The sequence below is a fragment of the Setaria viridis genome, chromosome 9, assembly GCF_005286985.2.
Source record: "Setaria viridis chromosome 9, Setaria_viridis_v4.0, whole genome shotgun sequence".
Classification (NCBI taxonomy): domain Eukaryota; kingdom Viridiplantae; phylum Streptophyta; class Magnoliopsida; order Poales; family Poaceae; genus Setaria; species Setaria viridis.
The window spans coordinates 8,203,258-8,224,816 of NC_048271.2; the positions used below are offsets into that span (position 1 = coordinate 8,203,258).

Sequence of the window (21,559 nt, forward strand, 5' to 3'; positions counted from 1 at the left end):
CCAGCCCCCTACTCCCTAAGAACTTTATTGGAAGCAAAGGAAGAGGAGGAGGAGAAGAGAGGAAAAAAGAAGAAAAAGAGGAAGAAAGGGTGGAAACAGTCAGACGGAGGAGGAAGAAGCAAGCCCCCGCCCAAGTTTTGATCTTGCCTCCGATCCGCCACTGACGCCAAAGAAGTTTGTTTTACGATAAAGCTAAAGTGAATTATAATTTGTAATTGAGTGAGTATCCAACGAACGGATCAAAATGTACAATTGTGATAGCAGCGTCTTCTTGTTATGATAATAATAATTGGGCAAACGTGGATACATTTAAAGCAAATACAAACTTCGAAGTCGAGAATTATTTCAGGAATGCTATATGTAGTACATGGTTGCACCGAGCCATCAACTGCGAAGCGTATAACTGTAAACCGGTCTCTTACATCTGCACAAGCTTCTTTCACTTCTCGAAGGATCTCAGACGCTGGATAAGCTCGTCAATGTACCTCTCCTGGCACTTCCTGTCGTTGATAATCTCCTGCATCTTCTTGGCATTAGCCACGAAAACGCTCTTACTTTGTTCCTCGCACATGACAGACCGGATAGCTCCGGCGATGCCTTGGCGATCGAACGAGTCGTCCTTCTCATGCCTTGGGACTCGCAACCCGACCTTCTTCCTCTCGAGCAGCTGCGCGTTTATCCTATGTTCACCTATGAAGGTCAGGAAGACCATGGGAAGCCCGCACATAGCCCCTTCAATGGTGGAGGCCCACCCGCCGTGCGTCAGGTACGCGCCCACTGAGCTGTGAGCCAGTATGCTGAGCTGAGGAACCCAGCCCATGGCCACGAGGCCACGGTCACGCGTCCGCTCCTCGAAACCTGGGGGTAGGATGTCGCCGTCTGCCTCGAAGAGGCCGTTAGGCTTCTTCAGAGCCCAGAGGAATGGCGTCCCGGCGAGCTCCAGCCCAAGCGCGATCTCGTGCAGCTGTTGGACGGTCACCGGAGGCTCGCTTCCGAAACCAGCGAACAGGACAGACTTGGGCTGCTGCTTGTCGAGCCACGACAGGGCTGCGTTGTCGTGCTCGATGTGGCTTTGTGCGGGGGGACACGGCGGGACCAGGCCGTACTGGATCACCGGCTTGCCGAAGATGCCTGGCAGGAGAGGCGTGTGCTCTGGCTCCAGCTCGGAGCAGGCGCGATGAATGACAAGCTGGCATTTCTCGAAGGTCAGTGCAAATCGCTGAAGTATTGAGGCGGTCGAGCCTTCCACGGGCGGCTCAACGCGCGGCACACCGTACTCCGCTAACGTGGACGCTGCGAATGGCAGGCTCAGCGCGCAGGGTATCTGCAGTGAATCAAGCGTGCATGTCATGCCATGCAAGAACCAGTTACTACGTTTAATTAATGAACCCGCCGGTCAAGGAGAACCAGTTACTTTATACCATGGTGAAGTATGTTGATGTTTTTTATTGCTATTTCGTGAATTGAACTGTTTCATGTCAAATTGCTACACCTGTGCTGGCGACTGCGGTGACATTATCGCTAATGCCGGCGCGTGGGGCAACCAGGAGCAACTAGCAACCTACGCATGTGTTTGGGCATACATATTAGGAAATTCAGTAAGTCAGAGCCATAACATATGGTGGATTTATCGCCGGAACATGGAGATCAGAGGCGCGAATGGCCACCTCTATTTCAGAAATGCTATACTACATCGTTGCATCAAGCCATCAACAGGCGGTTATTGTAGGATATTTCACCTTATTTCACTTCTCGAAGGATCTCAGACGCTGGATAAGCTCGTCGATGTACTTCTCCTGGCAATTCCTGTCGCTCACAATCTCCTGCATCTTCTTGGCATTAGCCGCGAAGACGCTCTTACTTTGTTCCTCGCACATGACAGCCCGGATCGCTCCGGCGATGCCTTGGCGATCGTACGAGCCGTCCTTCTCACGCCTTGGCACTCGCAACCCGGCCTTCTTCCTCTCGATCAGTTGCGCGTTTATCCTCTGTTCATCTAAGAACGTCAGGAAGAGCATGGGATGCCCGGACATAACCCCTTCAATGGTGGAGGCCCATCCGCCGTGCGTCAGGAACGCGCCCACGGAGCTGTGAGCCAGTATGATGGGCTGAGGAACCCAGCCCATGGCCACGAGCCCACGGTCACGCGTCCGCTCCTCGAAACCTGGGGGCAGGATGTCGCCGTCCGCCTCGAGGAGGAGGCCGTTAGGCTTCTTCAGAGCCCAGAGGAATGTCGTCCCGGCGAGCTCCAGCCCAAGCGCGATCTCGTGCAGCTGTTCGACAGTCACCGGAGGCTCGCTTCCCAGAGCAATGAACAGGACAGACTCGGGCTGCTGCTTGTCGAGCCATGACAGAGCTGCGTTGCCGTGCTCTCTTCTGTGACCTTCTGCGGGGGGACACGGCGGGACTAGGCCATACGGGATCACCGGCTTGCCGAAGATGTCTGACAGGAGAGGCAGGGGCTCCGGCTCCAGCTCGAAGCAGGCGCGTTGGATGACAAGCTGGCATTTCTCCAAGGTTAGCACAAATCGCTGGAGTATTGAGGCTGTTGAGCCATCCACCGGCGGCTCAACGCGCGGCACACCGTACTCCGCTGACGTAGACGCTGCGAATGTCAGGTTCAGCGCGCAGGGTATCTGCAGTAAATCAAGCGTGCATGCCATGCAAGAACCAGTTTATCTGTCGGTCAAGGAGAAGCGATTAATAAGGCACGCGCCCAATTCCCAGTTTGCTAGAGATCTTGGGGAAACCTTATGGTCGGCGGCGGCGGCGGCGGCCCAGTATTGGAAGTTGTCGAGGAAGAGCCAGTCCACCTTGTTGGTACTCCCGTCGGCGCAGGCGGCGTCGAGGAAAGCTGCGAAGGGCGCGGCGAGGCCGTCTAGGGCCTTCAGGTGGAGCTCGGTCTTGCCGGGCGGGATGTCGCTGGTGGCCTCGGCGCCGTCGGGGAGGCCGTCGACGCGCGGCAGCGGCAGCGCCACGAAGTCGATGAGCGGCGCCAGCGCGGGCGGGACCGGGCGGAGGCGGCTGATGTTGCGCGGGGTGGAGACGAAGGACACGCGGTGGCCTCGCGCGGCCAGGCGCTCGGCGAGCTCCAGGCTGGCGAGCATGTGGCCGAACGCGAGCCACGGGAAGATGACGATGTGCAGCGGGGAGGAGTCGGCGGCGTCCATGCGCGCGAGCCTGCTGCCTGCTTGCGGAAGGGGCGACCGGTGCCGGCGAGAGTTGCTCTGTTGCGTCACGAATTGACAGGGGCGGCGTTCACCGTGCGTTGCCACTTACAAAGCTCTCGAGGAGCGTTGCGGACCATACATCGCAGCTACCACAAAGCTCCCGAGGAGTCGTTCTGTCGCAGCCCGAATTCTGCAGAGGCGGCGCGCGGCGTCGTGCTACTTGTAAGCTCCCGAGATGGATCCTGAGCCATGCATCGCAGCTACCACACCCGGACATGCAAACCTCAGCGTTTTTGGATCGTGGCATCAAATTATTTGCCGACACCGGACAGCAATTATTTGAAACCATGGACCATCAGCTAGCGCCGCTCGGACGCGCACGTTTCAACTGCACTGCTCTAATTCCCCCAAATATGTGCCAACCGTTCGGAGACGGGTACTTATTCCCAAATATGTGCCAACCGTTCCGAGACGGGTACTTATCGGTCTCTAGTACTTCCTCCGTTCTCAATTTAGGTCAAAATGATTTGCAATTTGAAATGAAGGGATTAGGTAACGTGACAAAAGTAGAACCAGGCTTCATGCACGCGCAAGAAGCTAATTTAAAGAAAGAGGAACCGGCCTATATCCTACACGTCCATGTCCAGTAGGGCCAAGCATTGATGGGTTAGATCATGATGTCCTCTCCCGTCTCCTACCTCAAGCTAGTCCAAATATTCCTATTATGTCATTTGTGCTTACATACTACTCTCTCTCCATCACGTGGGTTTAGTTAGTCAGTATATTTTTATTGTGGTCGTATTATTCACTCCCTTCGTCCTGAAATATAAGGTATCATAGGATTTTTAGGACAGATTAATGAGGTGGGCAAATATCTCATATACCCTTAGCTAATGGTAATATAAGACAAGTTTTCCAGTTAACAAGGAAAATATTTGGCAAGTTTTTAATTGAGTTAATTTAGTACTTGACAAAAACTCCTAGAGCGTCTTTTATTCGGGGATGAATTTTGAATCCTTGAATGTCTTATATTCCAGAACGGAGGGAGTACATACGTGGAAAGAAAAAAAAAGAGGCTCCTTCCGTCAGTCGGGTTTGGCGAGCCAGGTCTCCATTCGTGGATGCACTGCCAACCTCGCCCCGCATGTCGCAGAGCTTTTACATCTTGCTTATCAAAATTGGTTTTTAGCAGAAATATTTTTTAACTTGTAATTTACTCCCTCGGGTCTATTTCTGTAGATTAAATTGAAAATTTGGTAGAATAAATCATCATAGCCATTCTAAAAAATTATCGACCTTTGCCATCATGAAAATAGTCTAAATTAACTCCCCAAATCTATATCTAAATTACCCACCTCTACCATTATATAAAATAAACTAAAATAATTCCCTAATCTTCATTTGAATTATCCACTTATGTCATTAAAAAATTTAAAATAACTCCATAAATTTGCATCTAAATTGCCCACTACCAACATTATAAAAACTAACTTAAAATAACCCCTTAAATTTACATCTAAATTACTCATGTATGTCATCATTATTTAAAATAACATGAGGTAACATTAAATTTGAACCCAAATCACCTTTATTAAAGATATACTCCGAGGTACACCAATATATGATTCTAAATTGCGTATTTCTTACATTGTTGGTATATAAAATGATAATTAAGGTATATACTCAAGATCTGTGTCACCATTTATAATTATATATAAAGGAAGTAATGAGAATATAGATTTTTCATGTTAAAAATGTAGCTCCACCTTAGAATCTATTAAATAAATTCAAGCGCATATCTGCGGTGCAAAGAGAAAAAAGAAAGATTATAAATGTGGATGAAAACATTATAGAGTAATTAATCATTAAATTCTATCGCACACATTAGAGTAATTAATCATTAAAGTCTATTTAATAGGAGTAAGAGATAAAAGATATTGATTTTTCATGTTAAACGTAATATATGAAGGTGCAATGCAAAATGAAAAAAAATATAAATGTGGATGAAAAGGTGTATAGAGTAATTAATTAAAAGTCGACCACAACTAGATAAAGATAAGTACACATTTATACGAGTATTATATAAGAATAATTAATTAAATGAGAGAGTTATAGGTGAACAATTTGATTATTAGTTAGGGGTCTAATTTTTAAATAATACAATGGCTTTTCAAATAATTAGCATCTGCGGGAGCACGAGTTGATGGATTAGTGTGAGTAATTTGGATTCAAATTTAGAGAGCTATTTTAAGTTATTTTTGTTATGACGATGGAGTTCCACGAAGAAAGGGAAACAAAACATTTCGCACGGAACCATCATGCATGTTCCGTACTCCGTACAACAACATGAGGTGCCTGTAGATGGACTGACGAAACACGATTGCACGCACAGGACTAAAATCCCAAACTCCAATGGTTGGAGGCCTGCATCAACATCTTAGCCCCTCTCGTCCCTCCTTGGATTCTGGTCTCTAGCCGCTGTAGGCACGACAGCTACTAAACACCGAATATTCGGATGCTAATTAAGCTAATTGCAGAATCCCCATGTTAATTTGCGAGATGAATCTATTAAACCTAATTAATCTATCATTAGTAAATGGTTACCGTAGCACCGCATTGTCAAATCATGGACTAATTAGGCTTAATAGATTCGTCTCGCAAATTAGACTCCATTTGTGCAATTACTTTTGTAATTAATCTTTATTTAATACTTCTAATGAGCATCTGATATTATAGGTGCTAAACTTCGGTATCCAAACGGGGCTAATTCCCACGCAACTGAAAACTGATCTACTGGAACTCGCTTTCCATGTAGCAAATCAGGTAGCAGACTTGTTTATTATTGCGTGCCATATCGATCAGTGCACAGATGCATTCACAGTCTCGATCGGTCGTCGTCCCTGGCATCATATTCGGTCCTCGGGATACAAGGCCAGGGTCAGCACGAAAACCTCAAAATGCGCGACTCGATAGCAGCGGGCGGCGGCAGCAAAAGATAAAGCGACTAAAGACATGAGATGCCGCTGCCTGCTGCTGCCTGTGTGCAAAAGAGGCCAAAGCTAGGCAACGCCAATGCCGATGCCCAACAAAAGAGGCCGACGCCGGAGCCAGCCAGTGTATCGACAAGAACCTCTCCCAGAGACGTACGGAGTAGTCCGTAGCTGCCCAATGATCAGCTACCGGCCGGCTGATCTGGAGCTTGATTTGATTGGTGACTACTGACAAGAACATGCAGCATGCCGCCTAACCCTTCTTTCAGCCCTTTCGAAGCATGCATATACGTACTGCACCCAATCGTTTAAAGTGATGGCCATCGGGAACGAGGAAAAGCCAAGCTGCTAAAATATGTGCCAATGCAACAAGGCAAGAATTCTGCAGAGTCTTTGTTCATCAATGTTCGAGCGTTGTGTGAGCTTTACGTGCTCTCTCTGTGTGAGTGCTTGGAGTTGGACTAGTGCTCCTTTTAACACCATTAACCCCCCAAAGAAGAAGAAAAAAAAAAGGAAAAGAGAAGAACATCAAAAACCTCATCAGAGGATCCACCAGAGATCACTTTGGCCAAAGTGAGAAGATCACCGTACCATCCTCCTGCGTATGGCCTGCTTGTGATCTCGGTCTCTCCTCCTTTCTGACCCTCTAATACATGCATACTTATAAGTGTCTTCACTTGGGTCGTCGTCGTCGTCGGCCATCATGACCACCACCACCACCATGGCTAGCTGGAGCTCAGCGCATCGCATGCGTGTGTTCGGCTAGCTAAAGCGAGAGCCGCCATGGATGGAACCTAGCTTCCACATCAATGCATGCTCGCCGCCGTTTAGTCTTGAGAAATTTGTACGTCGTCGTCACCCTACACTCTCCTCGCCGGTGCGTCTCCCCATCTGGCTCTCCTGAAAAAGCAAGCGAATCATGATGGTGAAATCCTGAATCGAGGTCAGTGTTCAATGGGACCATGCATGCATGCCTAATTCGAAAGGTGTAGTATTGCATTGCTGTGCACTCATTTGTTGTGTCTCTGGCTCTTTGTCATGCTATCACTTGCTTGTTTCTGCTAACTGCGCTATTTGCCTGGTCTCGACGAGCACAAATGTCGAGGCATATCTCTCCATGACTCCATGCTTAAGCTCTTCTTTTCAGAGCCTAGCATGTCTGTTAGTATTTGTGACGGCGTTTCTATGGTCCCCTACCTGGCAACGCTAGCTAAACGGCGTTTTCTGACGAACTGCCAAAGGAAGTTCATATTGCAAACTAATAGAAATTAAAGTACCAAACCATTCGAAATTTTGAATCCATTTTGAACAGTTAAGAAACTGCCATATAGTAACTCTGTGCTAACGATAAGACAGTTTGGCATGGTTATAACTTGTAGTAAGTTCATGCATTTTTCTTAATACATGCTCTGTTCACAGATTTGCATTACAAATGTGAACAATGTGTTCCATATAGTATATAACGGAATATCAGATGAGATTAGTACCTGTTGTGAATAGGATCAGGTCCGTTGGGCACCTTCCTCCTGCTGTCCTTGTACGGGTCATCCAAGGGAGCCTGCTGCTGGTCTGCAGACACTGTGGCTGCAGCGGTGGCAACCGGCGGCGTAGGCACAACTTCAGCGGCGGTGCTCGCCGTCGTTGTGACAGCAGGGCTAGGAGCGCCGGGGCCAACAACAGTCCCCGCCGTCCTGATGCCGTTCGCCATTGCCGCCGACAAGAGCGCGACGCAGACGAGCACGGCTAGCCTGCCCGCCATTAATTGCCGCTGCTTCTGCTTTTCAGGTACGGTGATCACTGATCACACTAGCTTCTACCAGCTAGCTAGGCCCTTGCAAAAGATCTCTCTCTTGCAAGTCGCGATGATCACCTGCAACAGCAAGTGCTATCTCTCCATAGCGACTCTCCGTCTCCGATGCTGTGCAGAGATGAACGGCAGTTGTTCAGAGGAGATGCAAAGGTTGCTGCAGAATATACTGAAGGGATCAATGCAAGGTTCTTGGGAGTTGGGAGCAATGCAAGGAAGCAGAGGAGAGTGACAAGTGGTGACTGGTGAAGGAAGAGTGTGTATGACGATCCTAGCAATCTGCAGCACATGATGTTTATATATATGTACATCCTGCTCTACCGAAGCCCTGGCTTTGGAGTCCGATCCAATGATGCTGATTGATGCTACATGGATGCAGATGTGTGCCGAGAGCGGCTTTGGGTTTCCTCTCCTTTGTTGGTTCGCTCAAAAAGTACAAATCAGAAACACCAGGTCTAGTCGTGATCAGCCTATGAGTTGGACGCCCGAGGAAGACAGGGAAGTTCCAAAAGAGCAGTACCGCACTTGCCAGCAAGGGGCAAGGCGATCTGCAGGGCGCAGGGGGCCTACGCTGCCTGAGCGAACTGATTAGCATGCCGAGTTCGCACTAGAATTTGGAATCGGCCATTGCTGGTGGTACGAGCAGAGCAGGCATGATGGCTGCATGCGTACGGCCGCTGCGGCGTGGCATCAATGATTTCGCTGCATATGGCGGTTGTGTTGGCTGGCATCGGTGCTGACTGAGAAAGCAGCAGTGGTGACGAGACCAACACCGTACGCCTAGTTGCGCAGCGCCGGTGATCACAGCTTGGACGGTTGTGGCCAGGGACCTCTATCCTCGCCTTGCAAACACCATGTCGTTCTTTTTTTTCTTCTTTACTGCACTATTCACCGCTCGTCTTGTGTGGCCACTAGTAGTAGCCGTAGCAATCGACACTGTGTCTTAACTCATCTTTACTTCGAAAACAGTCGTCCCTAAGTTTCCCTAGGAGAGATGGCCAGACCCACGAACAGATCTTGCACCTACATGCTGACGCGGTTAACAGCAATCGGACTTGGTGGCTTGAATGAAAGGTCTCACAGAAGGGTAGCTAGTTTGGTGGTCTGATGAACTCCCACTCCAAGCTTCCAAACCACCGGCGGTTTATCAGGGCCCAGCAGAGCATGCTACATGATCACATCCGATCCACCACACACAAAGACTATAAGAGGAAGTGCGAGTACATACGCCATGGCAATGATCGGCGTCCTCTCCCGCTTTGCCCTTTGGAACGGATATCCTTAACAATCCTTCTACCCCCATGTGAGGTCCTCGCAAGGGAACAAAGCCGGATTCGCCCGGCCCTACAGTGCCCTCTCTCCTCCGATCCGTTCCCAACTTTGCCGCACCGATCGCAATCACTCCCAGTCCCAGCCTGCCGCGCGCTCCTGAGTCCTGCCCGCCCCGTCTCCCGACCAAGACCAACCTGTACGGCGACCGCGCGGCGCCGGTAAAAAAACACTCGAAACCCCAGGTTCCCTCAGGGACGACGCATCGCTATCCCCGGCCCGGGGGGCGGAATCCTACTCCTAGTCGTTGGTGGCGATGGCGAGCAGTGACGGCGGCGGGCCGGCGGCCTCGTGGAACGGCCAACGGAGGAACGGACGAGCTGGCCTGGCCTGGCCTTTTCTTTTCCGGCTTTTGAGATGGAGGCCCTGACACCGCCAGATAGAGGATCCCGCTAGCTTAGCTGCAGCAGGGACATGACGGAGGAATGTCTCTGTTCCGGCGGGCCGGGGAGGGGATAATCTTTTGACCGCCCGGTCCCGCCGCCTCCGGACCCTTGGACCGTGGAGGGACCACGGACCAGCGGCTTGCCAATCCGCGAGCCACCAACGCGAAACGCCCAACGGGGTGGCGTGCTGCAATGAGTGGAGCCACGCGCCGCTGGCGGCTGCCGGTGCGCATAGAGAGGCCGGGGCACGTCGAACGGATTTGGCAAAAACTTGGGAGGGACTCTGGCCGAGCATCGCAAACATCATCCTTCGTCAGATCTTCACCAATCAGTCCTACGGTTCACTTCACTTGATGGTAGTCAGCAACATATCTGAAGAAGAAACACCACTTCCTTGCGTTTTGACATCGCCAGACTACTGCCCAATGCCTAGTCTTGTTCAAACGATGATAGATCTTTTCAGTCCAAGAAGGTGGGCAAAAACTGAAGAGGCTCACTATGGTGCCATCAGTCGAGCACCTTCGGCCCGTTTGTATACCCTACTAAAATTTACCATCTGTCATATCGGATGTTTGGATGCTAATTAGAAGTATTAAATATAGGTTAATTATAAAACTAATTGCATAAATGGAGTCTAATTCGCGAGATGAATCTATTAAGCCTAATTAATCCATGATTTGACAATGTGGTGCTACAGTAACTCTTTGCTAATGATGAATTAATTAGACTTAATAGATTCGTCTCGTGAATTAGCACAGGGGTTCTACAATTAGTTTTATAATTAACTCATATTTAGTCCTCCTAATTAGCATCTGAATATCCGATGTGATACTCACCTAGTATCCAAACACGCCATTATTTCCTTGAAGTCACGCAACATCAGTATCATCGGACCTGTGCGGCCTTCTTCCTGTAGTGTTGGTTAAGCAGTGCTGACCTAAGATGTCTGACAGTCTGAATGAAGAGACATCGTGACAAATTTAAGTATACTTTTCAGAAACAGATATATCCTCTATCGTTCAGTCGTTGAACCCTGTATGAAGAGACAGCAGAAGCGGCCGACGTTGAGGCCATCGTCGTCGTCATTTCCGGCGCCGCCCACAGCGCATCTGAGTTGCCCTCCTCGCCTACTCTGAAGCCAGCCATGGCGGACAGGCGCAGCGGTTTCTGTTTATCCGCGATAGACGGCGCGACCGGAGGATGGCTACGGGAGGTGGACGACCAAAAGGCACGTCCTGAATCCTGATAGCGGGTGGCGCCGGAGGGCGCGGGCCGCCGCCGTCGCTGCGCTTGGATGCGGTGAATCACGCGCGTGCCATGGTGGGGAGGACGGCGGAGTCAGGCGGCAGTGGAGGAGACTACCAGGGGGCGACGATGAACTGACTATCCAGAAGAAAGGAGCCTATTTGTAAATAGAGAAGTATCAGGGGGACACTTCTGACAGACACCAGATTTCCAAATTCAGATTTCGCACGTGCTAATGTTCGGAGCGTACGATTATCGGACGCTCCATCACAATATTAAAAAATAATTATCGAAACGTTAAAAATCAATACTGGCAACATCAATTTTGGAACTCATGCAGGCCATCCATCTCATTATAGGATAAAAAAATTCCCATGCGCGGCATTTCATCATATTTCACGCAACATTCATCAGAAGATAAATTTACAACACCTTTACATGCATGAAACATCTCGAATCGCTTCGTGCAACATTCAAAATAGACACATTGCAACAATAAAAATCACCAGTTGCAACATCTCGAATAGAAACAATCTCGCGATCTCAGCCAAATCAAGCATTGCAACAACAAAAAACATCTCTTACAACATGCCAAATAATCTTTTGTAACATATAAATTCACATGTTGAACAAAAGAAGAAGAGGTCGAAACAAAAAAATAATTATATGCAACATCGTGAACAAGTTGATGCAACACCCGATTGACTTGCCTGCTCGCAATGACATGGATGAAGGCTGACGAGCTCGTCGGTGGCAGCAGTGTCGAGCCATGGCTTGCGGACTGCATGAGCCTGTCGGGGATAGATCTTCAGTACATGCAAGGAAGGAAGAAAACGGATTCCAACTAGGGATCCCTGTATCCTACTAGAACTCATACCCTGTAATCCTATTAGGACTACTACCTTATAACCGACTAGTAATCCTACCCCTGAAGTGTATAAAGGAGGGCACGGGTCCCTAGATCGGTAGGCCAAGATCTCATAGAACCACAATAGAAGACCAAATCCTTAACACCAAACAACACTCAAGCGCATGGCGCAAAATACAACACCCTAAATGTAGGGTATTACGCTACTCCGGCGGCCTGAACATGTATAAATCTGTGTCTTGTATCCTCACTTTTACCTTCGAGTTGCAGGTCCGACGATCCCCACCAACCAAACTACTACCTCGGCATACCCCTCGGTAGATTGTCGGGTATAAAACACCGACATATGGCGCGCCAGGTAGGGGTGATCGTCGAGATCATCGGGCAAGCTTGAAGGATCTCATCATCAAGATCAATCTACTCTACAAGAAGCAAGTCGCCGAGTCGAAGTTCTGAGCATACAAATCTATGCCGAGACAAAATCGTTGCGCTCCACGTTCCAGTCGAAAACCGAGTCGGTTTCCGCCGCAGGCTGCTGCATACAGCTCATCGATCAAGGCAGAGGCAAATTTGATTCAAGTTGGGAGATCAGGCAAACCAAGCGACCCATGCGCACAATTCCCAAGATGACAAAGATATGTTACTGTCACGCGTGGATTGAGGCAAATTATCAGCTCCAATTATTCTCTGTAAAAAGCAATTTTGAGGGATTTATGCCACACGCGTATGGAAGGCTACCGCAAGATCTAAAAATCGTAGCCTAACGTACATAGAAAATGTACGCGAGCACTGCTACCCTAACGTCCGGCCGCATCAAGTCGCCAACGACTACTTTGACTACTCATCTTGACTAGAAAACTAGTCGAGAACGGTCTACTTCAACTACTCGTCTACTAGAAAACTAGTCGAGGGCGGGTTCCACGTGCTAAACAACTAGTCGGAATCAGCTTCAATTAGTCAGCTTCATCAACAACCGTCGCAGCTTCATGACGACCGCCACGACTTCGTCGACAATCGTCCACGAATCAAGCTAAGTCACTATTTTAATAATTTTATATAATTTTTCCAACTTGTTTTCTGCATCCAGGGCAACTCACCAAGTACTTTTTTTTGTGTACGCCTCTCGACGGAAATTAACCTACAGAGCTACACTTTTCCAATTATTCCTAGGGCATGTTAACCGACAGCCATGGGTTTGGTACACCGAATTACGAAGGCTATAGCCACGGGTTGTATGCACTAAGTTCCGGAAGCTCCGCCAACAGGCTTGGTACATCAAATTTCGGAGGCTACAACCACGCGTTTGGTGCACTGAGTTCTGGAGGCTCGCAGCGTCTACACCCTTAGGAGGCAACACATACTCTCCTCACAAAAAAGGTAGAAAAGTCTCAATGACTACTTTACGCGCAGTCTTTTTTTCGCAATGCTAACTACTTATTTTAAATGTCTTTTCTTAGCGGTTGTTAATCTACTCGAATAGAACACACCTCAATTTGTGAAAGTATCGGATCTTCTATCATGCCTAAACGCTAGGACGCGAGACAAAGATCGTTGTAGCAGCAGTGCCAGTACGCATACACGTGATAAAGATCTCACACGCAGTGGCAATGGCTAAACAGGGACTGGGAACCTAAACGTAACAGGCTAGCTACTCGGGAGAAATATGGCTGAAACAAGAGCATGACACACAATATTTACATTCATCACTGAATAAATTTCGGTAGTATCTTCAAAATTCTACAATATGCTACATAATATATGCATCTATTTTTGCAGGTCAAGTTTCGGTGACGACTCTCTAGGACGCTCAGCATAACTCCAATGGCTTCGCTAGCTCCCAGGCTCGGGGGCTAAGCATCAATTACTACTTGGAATATCTCCAATGGTTTAGCTAGTTTCCAAGCTCAGAGGCTAAGAGCCATAACTACTCGACGTGCCTCGTACGGTTAGCCTGGCGCATAAGCTCGGGGGTGGATGCCGCAAAACTACTCGGATGATGATTTGCATGAAGACTAAAGATCCTCAGATTGATCATTTAATCATTCTAAGACTCGAGGGCTGATAAGCTACACCCAACAGTTGATTTTTTTAAGATGCAACCTGATTGTTCGATTAAACCTAAGGCTCGGGAGCTACTCCATATTAAGTGCGACTTTCGCCGCCCTTCATATCACAATCCTAAGATAAAGATTGCAAAATCAAGACTATCAAGGCTTGAACACACCATAGCCTTATGACAGCTTTGAAAAACTTTGAAGATTCAGCCAGACAAAGTACTCGAAGCGCACCAAAATTACTCGGCGAGGATTTAAAAATTACTCAAAGACTGCTGCATTCGGCTATGAAGCGCTCGGAGCTTGTCTGGGATAGATCCTTAGTACTCGTAAGGAAGGAAAAAGACGAACTCCAACTAGGATTCCCCTATACCCTGTAATCCTACTAGGACTCTTACCTTGTAATTGACTAGTAATCCCGCCCGCTGGAGTATATAAAGGAAAGCAGGAGTCCCTAGATCGGTTGGCCAAGATCTCATAGAACCACAACAGAAGACTAAATCCTCAACACCAAACACTCAAGCGTAAGGCGCAATATACAACACTCCAAATAGGACGTAGGGTATTACGCTACTCTGGTGGTCCAAACCTGTATAAATTCGTGTCTTGTGTCCTCGCTTTTACCTTCAAATTTCAGGTCCGACGATTCCCTACCAACCAATCTATTATCTCAGAATATCCCTCAGTAAGTTGCCAGGTATAAAACACCGTCAGGCCTATCCATCTGCCATCGCCTTTCATCCTTCTCCGCTACGCTCTTCTCAACGATTCTCGGGTACTCCTGATCGACGGGCCAAGCGCTGGAAGAAGGGCCATCCATCCCTGTAGACATCTAGAAGCACGGCCCCCAGCTCTCGTCTAGAAGCACGCCCCCAGTTCTAGGAGATGCGGGCAGGAGGAGTTGCAGCTACAAGCGGCAGTAGCAAGCGAGAAGAGAGTAGCAGATGCATCCGGGAATGAAGAAAGATGGAGACATTAGCAAGCATGGAAGCAAGCAACAGTATTAGAGAAAAAATAGATATGGCAGAGAGCGCAAGGTTTGTGGATGAAAACGTACCACCCGTCCATGTCTACATCCGATATTTCTGTTGGCTCCGGACGGTCGAGTCCTAGCGTTACCGTTCAGCTTTTCAGAGTGCTTTCATGATTTTTACTTCTCAACTGGTAGCATGATTTCTTATGGGTTAATTTCAGGTGTTACAACCATTGGTATAGAAAGATGTTTCTTCTAATTCTGCTACGATTTGTCTCTGGGCAAAGCAGCTGAGGTCTAAACGTCTGTGCTGCTGGGCCCAAATTTTGTCCGCGCGGCCTGGATGGAGCACAGTAGTAGATAGCCCATCATGGGCTAGTATGCGAGTACGGGCCCCCAACTATACGGTGACCGCAACAGCCCAGTACCCGATACGGCCCACGCATGAAGTTGCTGTGCAACTACGCACCGAGGGCGCCTCATGCCCCGGGGCCCCGACAGCGCGATCCGGTACGCCGGTGGCGTGCCGCGCGTCCTCGTCGTCCGCGCGACGTGTCCTTCCGCGAGCTGACAAGAAGGCTGGAGGAGATGGCCAGCGGCGCGGACGTGCGCGCGATCAGGCACCGCCTGTCGGTCACCTGCGACAAGGAGCTCGCGCACATGCGCGACGAGTACGACCGCCTGTGCGCCACCCGGCCGGCGGCGAGGTTCCGGGGTTTTGTCACCACCGCCGCAGCTAACGCCGGATCCGGAGGAGGCTTCGTCCACAGCGGGAGATCGTCGGCATCAGGGCTCCCACCTCTGGCGCCGAAGATACGGCGCGTGCAGAGCGAGCAGGCGCAGCTGCACCGGCGCCCTGCCTTCCCCGCACCAGTGCGGCGCGTCCAGAGCGCGCAAGGAGTTCTCGGGGCGCCTCCACCACCAGCAGTGCTGCTGCTTGGCCGGGTGCTGCTGAGCAGATCAATCAGGCAATGTGCTTCGGACACACGCGACCCGGCGGCCTCCCAGCCAAGCACGGCCTACGCCATCTGGGGCTGGCCTGAGATTGCAGCGACGCCCAGCGCGCGTCTCGGAGGCACACGGCTGGGCTGGCGAGCAGCGGCCTGGGATGGAGGGGGCCTTGGTTCAGTTCACCGGAAGCATGGCCACACCTTCAGGAGGCCTCCCGTACCGGAAAGAGAGGCGAGCGCGCGAGGAACGGCAGGGACGCGCCGGTTGTCCGGCGAGGCAACGAACCCAGGGATGGACGGTAAATGAAATACCGTCCACCCCCTGGGCCCCTATCCACCGTCGGATCGGACTTGTGCGACCGAGATCGCCCCGGATTTTACACAAGGAGACCCCCTCTTCTTCCTCGCTCGCTCGACCCCCGTGCCCGCCCCCGTTCTCAGTTTTGGCAACATCAGATCCGCCTCTCGGGGCTGGCCCGCCACATCCGTGCCGATCTGACCCGCCATGGCTCACGCGGCGCGAAAGATCGGATCGGATCACCTCTGCTCCGGCGATCTGCTCAAGCTCGCGACGTCGTTGATGCTTGCGGATGGCGCCATTGATGCCCGCCGGCGTCAAGCCGTGTGCCTGCAGCATGGAGCTTGCTGCTGCCTCGAGGCCGCGCGTTGTGCGCTGCGCTAGGTTTGCCGCATCCACTCTCCCGGGAGGCCGGGAGACGGGGATAAGATCGTAAGACCATGGAGTAGTGTGCAGTGTGCTTGCAGTGCAGGGCTGCAGGAGATGAGATCAAGAAGGCGGTGCTGCACGCCTCCGGCTCTGGGTGGGCGACAAGTGCTCACATCAGCTAGTTCCTCCGTCTTAAATTACTATTCCTTTTTACTTTTCTAGATACATAGTTTTTTATATGCACTAATGTTTAGATATATAAAAAAATTATATATCTAAAAAGATAAAAATGAATAGTAATGAATAGTAATTTAGGATGGAGGGATACAAACAAAGAGCACGATCTATCAGATGAGCAAAAACGAATAGATACGGGGGCACGTGTTTATCCCCTTTGCATGATGTGTGCATCTCAGAGTATAGCCGGCACCTAGCATCATGTACCATGCACCTGCAGGTATCATCTACATGCCATTGCCGTCCGTGAGCCCGTGACACCACCCCAGTATGTACATGTACTCCTTCTTGTACATATACCGGGGTTCATCGTATACACCAGACACTAGTAGGCTCTGGTACATCGTGTACAAACTACAAACAAGGATTCGCATCCGCATCGCGTACGTCAGGCACGACGCTGAAATGCCTGCCAGAACACAGCCATGCCTGGCCGCCAAGCTCATCAGTTCTCTTCCTCCACCACGCACTGCCTCGGCCGGAAGTTCTCCTCCGACAGCAGCGACGTGACGAGCGTCTGCAGCCGCTCGGCCCCTGGCCCGGGCCTCAGCAACCCCGCGTTCCCGACCGCCGCGCACGGGTCGCCGCTCCCGTTCCCCCGACGCTCCTCCCCCTCGCCGCCGGCGCACCACCCGCCGGGCGCGACCGTCCCGGCCCCCCGGCGCGCGAGGACCTCGGCGTCGATCCGGTCGAGCACGGGGTCGTCGCGGGGGAACTTGCGCCCGAAGGGGGCGCCGCTGGCGAGCATGGCGTCCCAGTCGGCGAGGGTGAGGTGGTGCGGGTGCTGCATCGGCGGGTTGTCCCAGGAGATGTAGTGGAGGTCGCTGTTGACGGTGGTGTTGCGGAAGGCGCCGGCGTTGCAGGCCACCGTGTGGAAGTAGCCCTCCGGGGAGGAGATGAAGTTGGCGTAGTACATGAGCACCGTGCGGGGCAGGTTGTCCCAACCCCAGATCAGGTACTCCACGAACGGACGCGACAGCACCATCCACGCCGAACCTGCGAGCACGTAGCATCAGGTTAGGTTGTTCTACTGTTTCCTCAATCCTCATGCTGGTTGTGGAGAAGTAGTGGCTGCCATGCTGTTCTGCTGTATTTTTTTAAAAAATTCTTTCTGAATATCATCCCAACCATGTAAAAGCACAATCATTTTTTTAGGTCAAGGAAGTCGTGCCAGGAACAAAAACAAGCACGGTGATGGAGGAGGTTCCCCGACAACAAAATATTGCAGTTGAATTGAAGCCAGCCACATCTGCCTTAGCAATTCGTGTTAGCAAAGGCAAAAATAAGGTCATAAAGGTATCCCCCAACGCAATTTCCTTGATCCAACCAAGTTTTGCACATCAAACTAAATGCGTCATTGTCAATGCCTGAAAACAAAGTTTGTTGAGTTGCTAACAAAAGAAAAGAAAGAAGATTAGCCACGGAACCACGGCGATTCTGTACCCAACATACAAGTCCAATACCCCATCCTGTTTATTATAACAGGGAAAAGGGACGTAGGCTCTTGTCCAAAAAGTAGTGAGTTTGTTGGGCTAGTTGGATTCATGTCATTACAATTTTTAAGAATTGGAAATTTACCATCGGTTGTGTCGTTGATAGGTGGGGTCACCTCTGACCATGGCATTTTTCAAATTATTGAAAATTATAATGGCATGCGTGGAATTATCGTTTCTATGCTCCCACCAAGAATTTGTTTCTATGCTCCCACCAAGAGCAAAATGCGCAACATTACTGTGTTTGCAGCCACCATCTACCCAACTTTAGATAGTGTTAGTTGCTTCATGGTTAGAACAGTTCAGTTTTATTTAAATGTCGACAACACGAGACGACCTACCGATGATCCAGACTGTACACTAGTAATCATGAACCAGAGGAAACGACACATCTAGGCACTGCCGCAAACAATTGCGTGCTTGCACTGAAAACTTAACGACTTCCGGAGATTCTTCTGTCAAGTAACGATCACGGATGAACAGGAGGCAGAGTATCCATACCAGTGAAGAGCTTGAAGGCCGTCGGCAAGCTCCGCTTCTCCTGCACCCAGAACAGATCACCCTTTGTCTTCATGTATAGCGCCGGGTCTATGATCACCGGCATCGCCCTCGCAAACCTGTCAACATCACGCACTCGTCTCAGTTACCATGATCAGGTACATCGAGAACGCATAGGCCTTTGCAATCGATTGTGAGCAGAGCACGTACGCTTTCCAGGTGATGTTGCTCGTGTGATCGATGAAGTTGAGGTCGCGCGGCAGCTTGGAGAACACATGCATCAAATCTGCATCAGAAGCATCATAATTTGAGCAACTTTTTAAGCGTCAAAGCACAATTGGAGAAATGAAAAGAAAGAAACAAAGAGTCCGTTACCATCCTGCGTGACGAGCGGGTAGTCGGAGGCGGAGAGGTTGATGAACCAGTCCCAGTCGGCGCCGCGGCCGCGGCCCTCCCCCCACAGGAACGCCGCGGCGGCGTGCAGCGTGGTGGTCACCATGGTGGGGCCCCTGTAGGTGACGAGGTTGGCCTTCTCGATCACCCTGACGTTGCCCGCCGCCGACAGGACCGGATGCGCCGCGACGAAGGCGGCGAGGCCGGCGCGGTCGGCGTCGGGCGCCTCCGCGTCGAGGTGGAGGATGTAGCGGTTCCTGGGGTGGTAGAGCGCGAGCAGGCACCGGCGCATCATGCCGGCGTCCCCCGCCGAGCCGGAGATGAGGTAGGCGAAGCGCGGGGGTGAGGTGGCAGCGGGGGGCGTCGAGCGGGAGAGCGTGGACTCGACGAAGAGCGGGGGCAGCGGGCGCGGCGAGGAGGTGGTGGAGCTGGAGCGGGACACGGGGGAGACGAAGAGGCGGGAGGAGGTGGGGAGCGGGAACGGGGAGGTGGCAAGCAGGAGGAGGAGCGCGAAGAGCCCCCCCGCGGCGACCGAGAGCAGCCAGCGTAGATCGACGGCGGAGGCGGTGCGCGCGGGGCAGGCGGCGGACTCCATGGCTGGAGGACGTACTGGAGGCTGGCGGTCGGTGGCGGGAGTGGGGAGATGCCGGGGAGGCGGGATCGCGGCTTTATGTATGCGTCGTGCCAGCGTGAGCTCGGAGCCCTGACGTCATGGCGTGTGTGTGTGAGGGGGAGCACGAAGCCAGTCACGAAGTATTGGAGATTTGGAGCGGTTGCGAGTTGGTTGAACCAGCAATTCAGCTTGAGCGAGAGCCGCAGCTTGTATCTTTTGGAATCTGAATTTGAATTTGAACCAGGAACTTTGGATTTCAGATGATGTGGTACGAACCCAGACGCAAATTTAAATGTCACATCTGCCTAGCTCGCTAGTTTGTTGTTTGTCTTTGCTCCCGGGCCCGTGCATCAGCGTGCAGTACGAGCGGTACAGCGACGGCGACACGATATGATCTGAGAGGTTCCGGTCAAACCAATGTTTCCTTTCCTGGTCCTGTGGCCCGTGGCCGGCGACGTGCGTGCGATGATGAAGAGGCGCCGATGCCTTGCTCGCCGCGTTATGCCCCGCCACCATGACGTTGGCGTGACCGGGCGTGCTCGATCCAACCGATCGGCCAGGCGTGGGCGCGGCGGCCGGCCGTACGGCGCCGTGCCAACTCGTCCGGAGTTCGACTGTTCGAGCAGGACGCGGCGCGCGCAACCGGAGCAGCATGAAGCAGAGGGTGCCCCCCCTCAGCGCCCGGGGCGGCGCCGTCCTCGTTGCGTCCATGTCCGTCCGAGTCCCGTTCCCTTGCTCGCCGCCGCCAGGCGCGCACCCACCAGGCCGCACACCTCTGGTTGGCGCGGGGTGTAGTGGCTGGTCGTGCGGTGCCATGCACCTTGCTCGTATGCCATTGTAGCATGGGGGCAGAGGAGTCGAAGCTAGATGAGTCATAATTTGTGATTTCTCTTCCGGTTCTTTGCCAGTTTGTGAGAGGGAGGGTGAGAAGAGAGAAAAATGACTTCCGCGAACAGTATCGTTACAGTGTACTGTCGGGAGGAGCCGGAACCGGTAGAAACTGACCCTAAGCAATCCGGCGAGCTGGAATCCAACCACTGATCGTTGACAACGTGGATTTCGTCCTTGGATTTTGTTCCGTCTGGTGCTAGAATGTTAAACAAGGCCATCGTTTGGAACGATTCGTTCCTCCTGCTTTCTCGGTTGGACGCCAACACCTCCGCACGACGCGAGCGAGCAACCGCCGGACGGGAGGGACATTTCGTGGGTGTGGGTGGGGCCAGAGCCGAGGAGCCGTTCCGTTCCTCGACGGGGACAAGGACAAGCACAGAGAACAGAAGAGGGGGCCGGCAGATTCCTCCAATCTTTTCTGAACCAAATGCTAAAGCAATGCACAGAAGGTCCTGCATGTTTTCAGCCACGGCATGAAAAGGGACGGGGCAATTCGGAGGGTATCCCGGAGGGCATCTTCTCCTGGCTGACGCGTGTAAGAGGGAAGTATAGTTGTGTCAGCGATTAAATTAGTGAAGTAGTTAATGGATTTTGTCTCGCATAAGCATGTGCATGTACCAAGGTCCTTCCAGCAACTTTTGTTTTATATCACAAGTATTTCACATCTTTCCCTCATAAACAATTCACAACAAAAGTAACATTTTTTTTTTGCATTGCTAAAATCGTTTCTTTATTTTCAGCATTTTTAGGGGAAAATATATCTTCTTCTTCTGTTTTCTTTAAACAATGAACAAATTTACAAAAAAAATCTTTAAAATTTCTAATTCATATTTTTAGAGAAAAAAACGCACGCGCACATGTAGTCCCAATTCTAATAAATATTCATCCGCCAAGAATCAAAAGAAATGTCTTGCATCATCAAGAATGTTCATGAACACATCAAACAATTACAAATTACATCCACAAAAACGAAATCACAAAAAGATTGCATCCTT

At 50.9% G+C, this 21,559-nt stretch overlaps 4 protein-coding genes and 1 long non-coding RNA gene across 6 annotated transcripts; 1 reads left to right on the forward strand and 4 right to left on the reverse strand.

The window, feature by feature from the left end:
* Positions 1-247: 247 nt before the first annotated feature.
* LOC117836403 (UDP-glycosyltransferase 91A1-like) lies at positions 248-1,351 on the reverse strand. Its single transcript, XM_034715816.2, has one exon. The coding sequence runs from the start codon at positions 1,349-1,351 to the stop codon at positions 440-442; it is 912 nt and encodes a 303-aa protein (XP_034571707.1). The 3' UTR covers positions 248-439.
* On the reverse strand, positions 248-3,373 carry LOC117836402 (UDP-glycosyltransferase 91A1). 2 transcript variants are annotated; one of them, XM_072291124.1, is made up of 3 exons: positions 2,751-3,373; positions 1,740-2,636; positions 248-1,324 (listed from the first exon to the last, which is right to left on the reverse strand). In XM_072291124.1, exons 1-2 carry the CDS (start codon positions 3,168-3,170, stop codon positions 1,746-1,748), a joined length of 1,311 nt encoding a protein of 436 aa, XP_072147225.1. In that variant the 5' UTR covers positions 3,171-3,373; the 3' UTR covers positions 248-1,324; positions 1,740-1,745. The 2 variants fall into 2 exon arrangements, with proteins under 2 accessions (XP_072147225.1, XP_034571706.1); XM_034715815.2 differs by lacking the exon at positions 248-1,324 and having other exon boundaries at positions 1,607-2,636; positions 2,751-3,372.
* A 3,133-nt stretch (positions 3,374-6,506) lies between these two features.
* LOC117835959 (uncharacterized) lies at positions 6,507-7,919 on the reverse strand. Its single transcript, XM_034715297.2, has 2 exons — positions 7,648-7,919; positions 6,507-7,060 (listed from the first exon to the last, which is right to left on the reverse strand). The coding sequence occupies exons 1-2, from the start codon at positions 7,917-7,919 to the stop codon at positions 7,021-7,023; spliced, it is 312 nt and encodes a 103-aa protein (XP_034571188.1). The 3' UTR covers positions 6,507-7,020.
* On the forward strand, positions 6,963-8,292 carry LOC117835960 (uncharacterized). Its single transcript, XR_004635983.2, has 2 exons — positions 6,963-7,103; positions 7,661-8,292. It is a non-coding gene; the product is annotated as an uncharacterized lncRNA (long non-coding RNA).
* Positions 8,293-16,791: 8,499 nt separating this feature from the next.
* Positions 16,792-20,282, reverse strand: LOC117836877 (beta-glucuronosyltransferase GlcAT14B). Its single transcript, XM_034716395.2, has 4 exons — positions 19,043-20,282; positions 18,878-18,953; positions 18,671-18,786; positions 16,792-17,672 (listed from the first exon to the last, which is right to left on the reverse strand). Exons 1-4 carry the CDS (start codon positions 19,653-19,655, stop codon positions 17,122-17,124), a joined length of 1,356 nt encoding a protein of 451 aa, XP_034572286.1. The 5' UTR covers positions 19,656-20,282; the 3' UTR covers positions 16,792-17,121.
* Positions 20,283-21,559: the final 1,277 nt, after the last annotated feature.

Bases quoted from the DNA above. Each gene is read 5' to 3' on its own strand.
- LOC117836403 (XM_034715816.2), bottom strand. From the start codon at position 1,351: ATGACATGCACGCTTGATTCACTGCAGATACCCTGCGCGCTGAGCCTG.
- LOC117836402 (XM_072291124.1), bottom strand. From the start codon at position 3,170: ATGGACGCCGCCGACTCCTCCCCGCTGCACATCGTCATCTTCCCGTGG. The intron at 2,637-2,750 runs GTTTCCCCAAGA...GATTTACTGCAG, and splicing joins CCGCCGCCGCCGACCATAAG to ATACCCTGCGCGCTGAACCT.
- LOC117835959 (XM_034715297.2), bottom strand. From the start codon at position 7,919: ATGGCGGGCAGGCTAGCCGTGCTCGTCTGCGTCGCGCTCTTGTCGGCG. The intron at 7,061-7,647 runs GTACTAATCTCA...TTGCTTTTTCAG, and splicing joins CCTGATCCTATTCACAACAG to GAGAGCCAGATGGGGAGACG.
- LOC117836877 (XM_034716395.2), bottom strand. From the start codon at position 19,655: ATGGAGTCCGCCGCCTGCCCCGCGCGCACCGCCTCCGCCGTCGATCTA. The intron at 18,787-18,877 runs GTACGTGCTCTG...TGATGTTGACAG, and splicing joins AGCAACATCACCTGGAAAGC to GTTTGCGAGGGCGATGCCGG. The intron at 17,673-18,670 runs GTATGGATACTC...ACGTGCTCGCAG, and splicing joins GGCCTTCAAGCTCTTCACTG to GTTCGGCGTGGATGGTGCTG.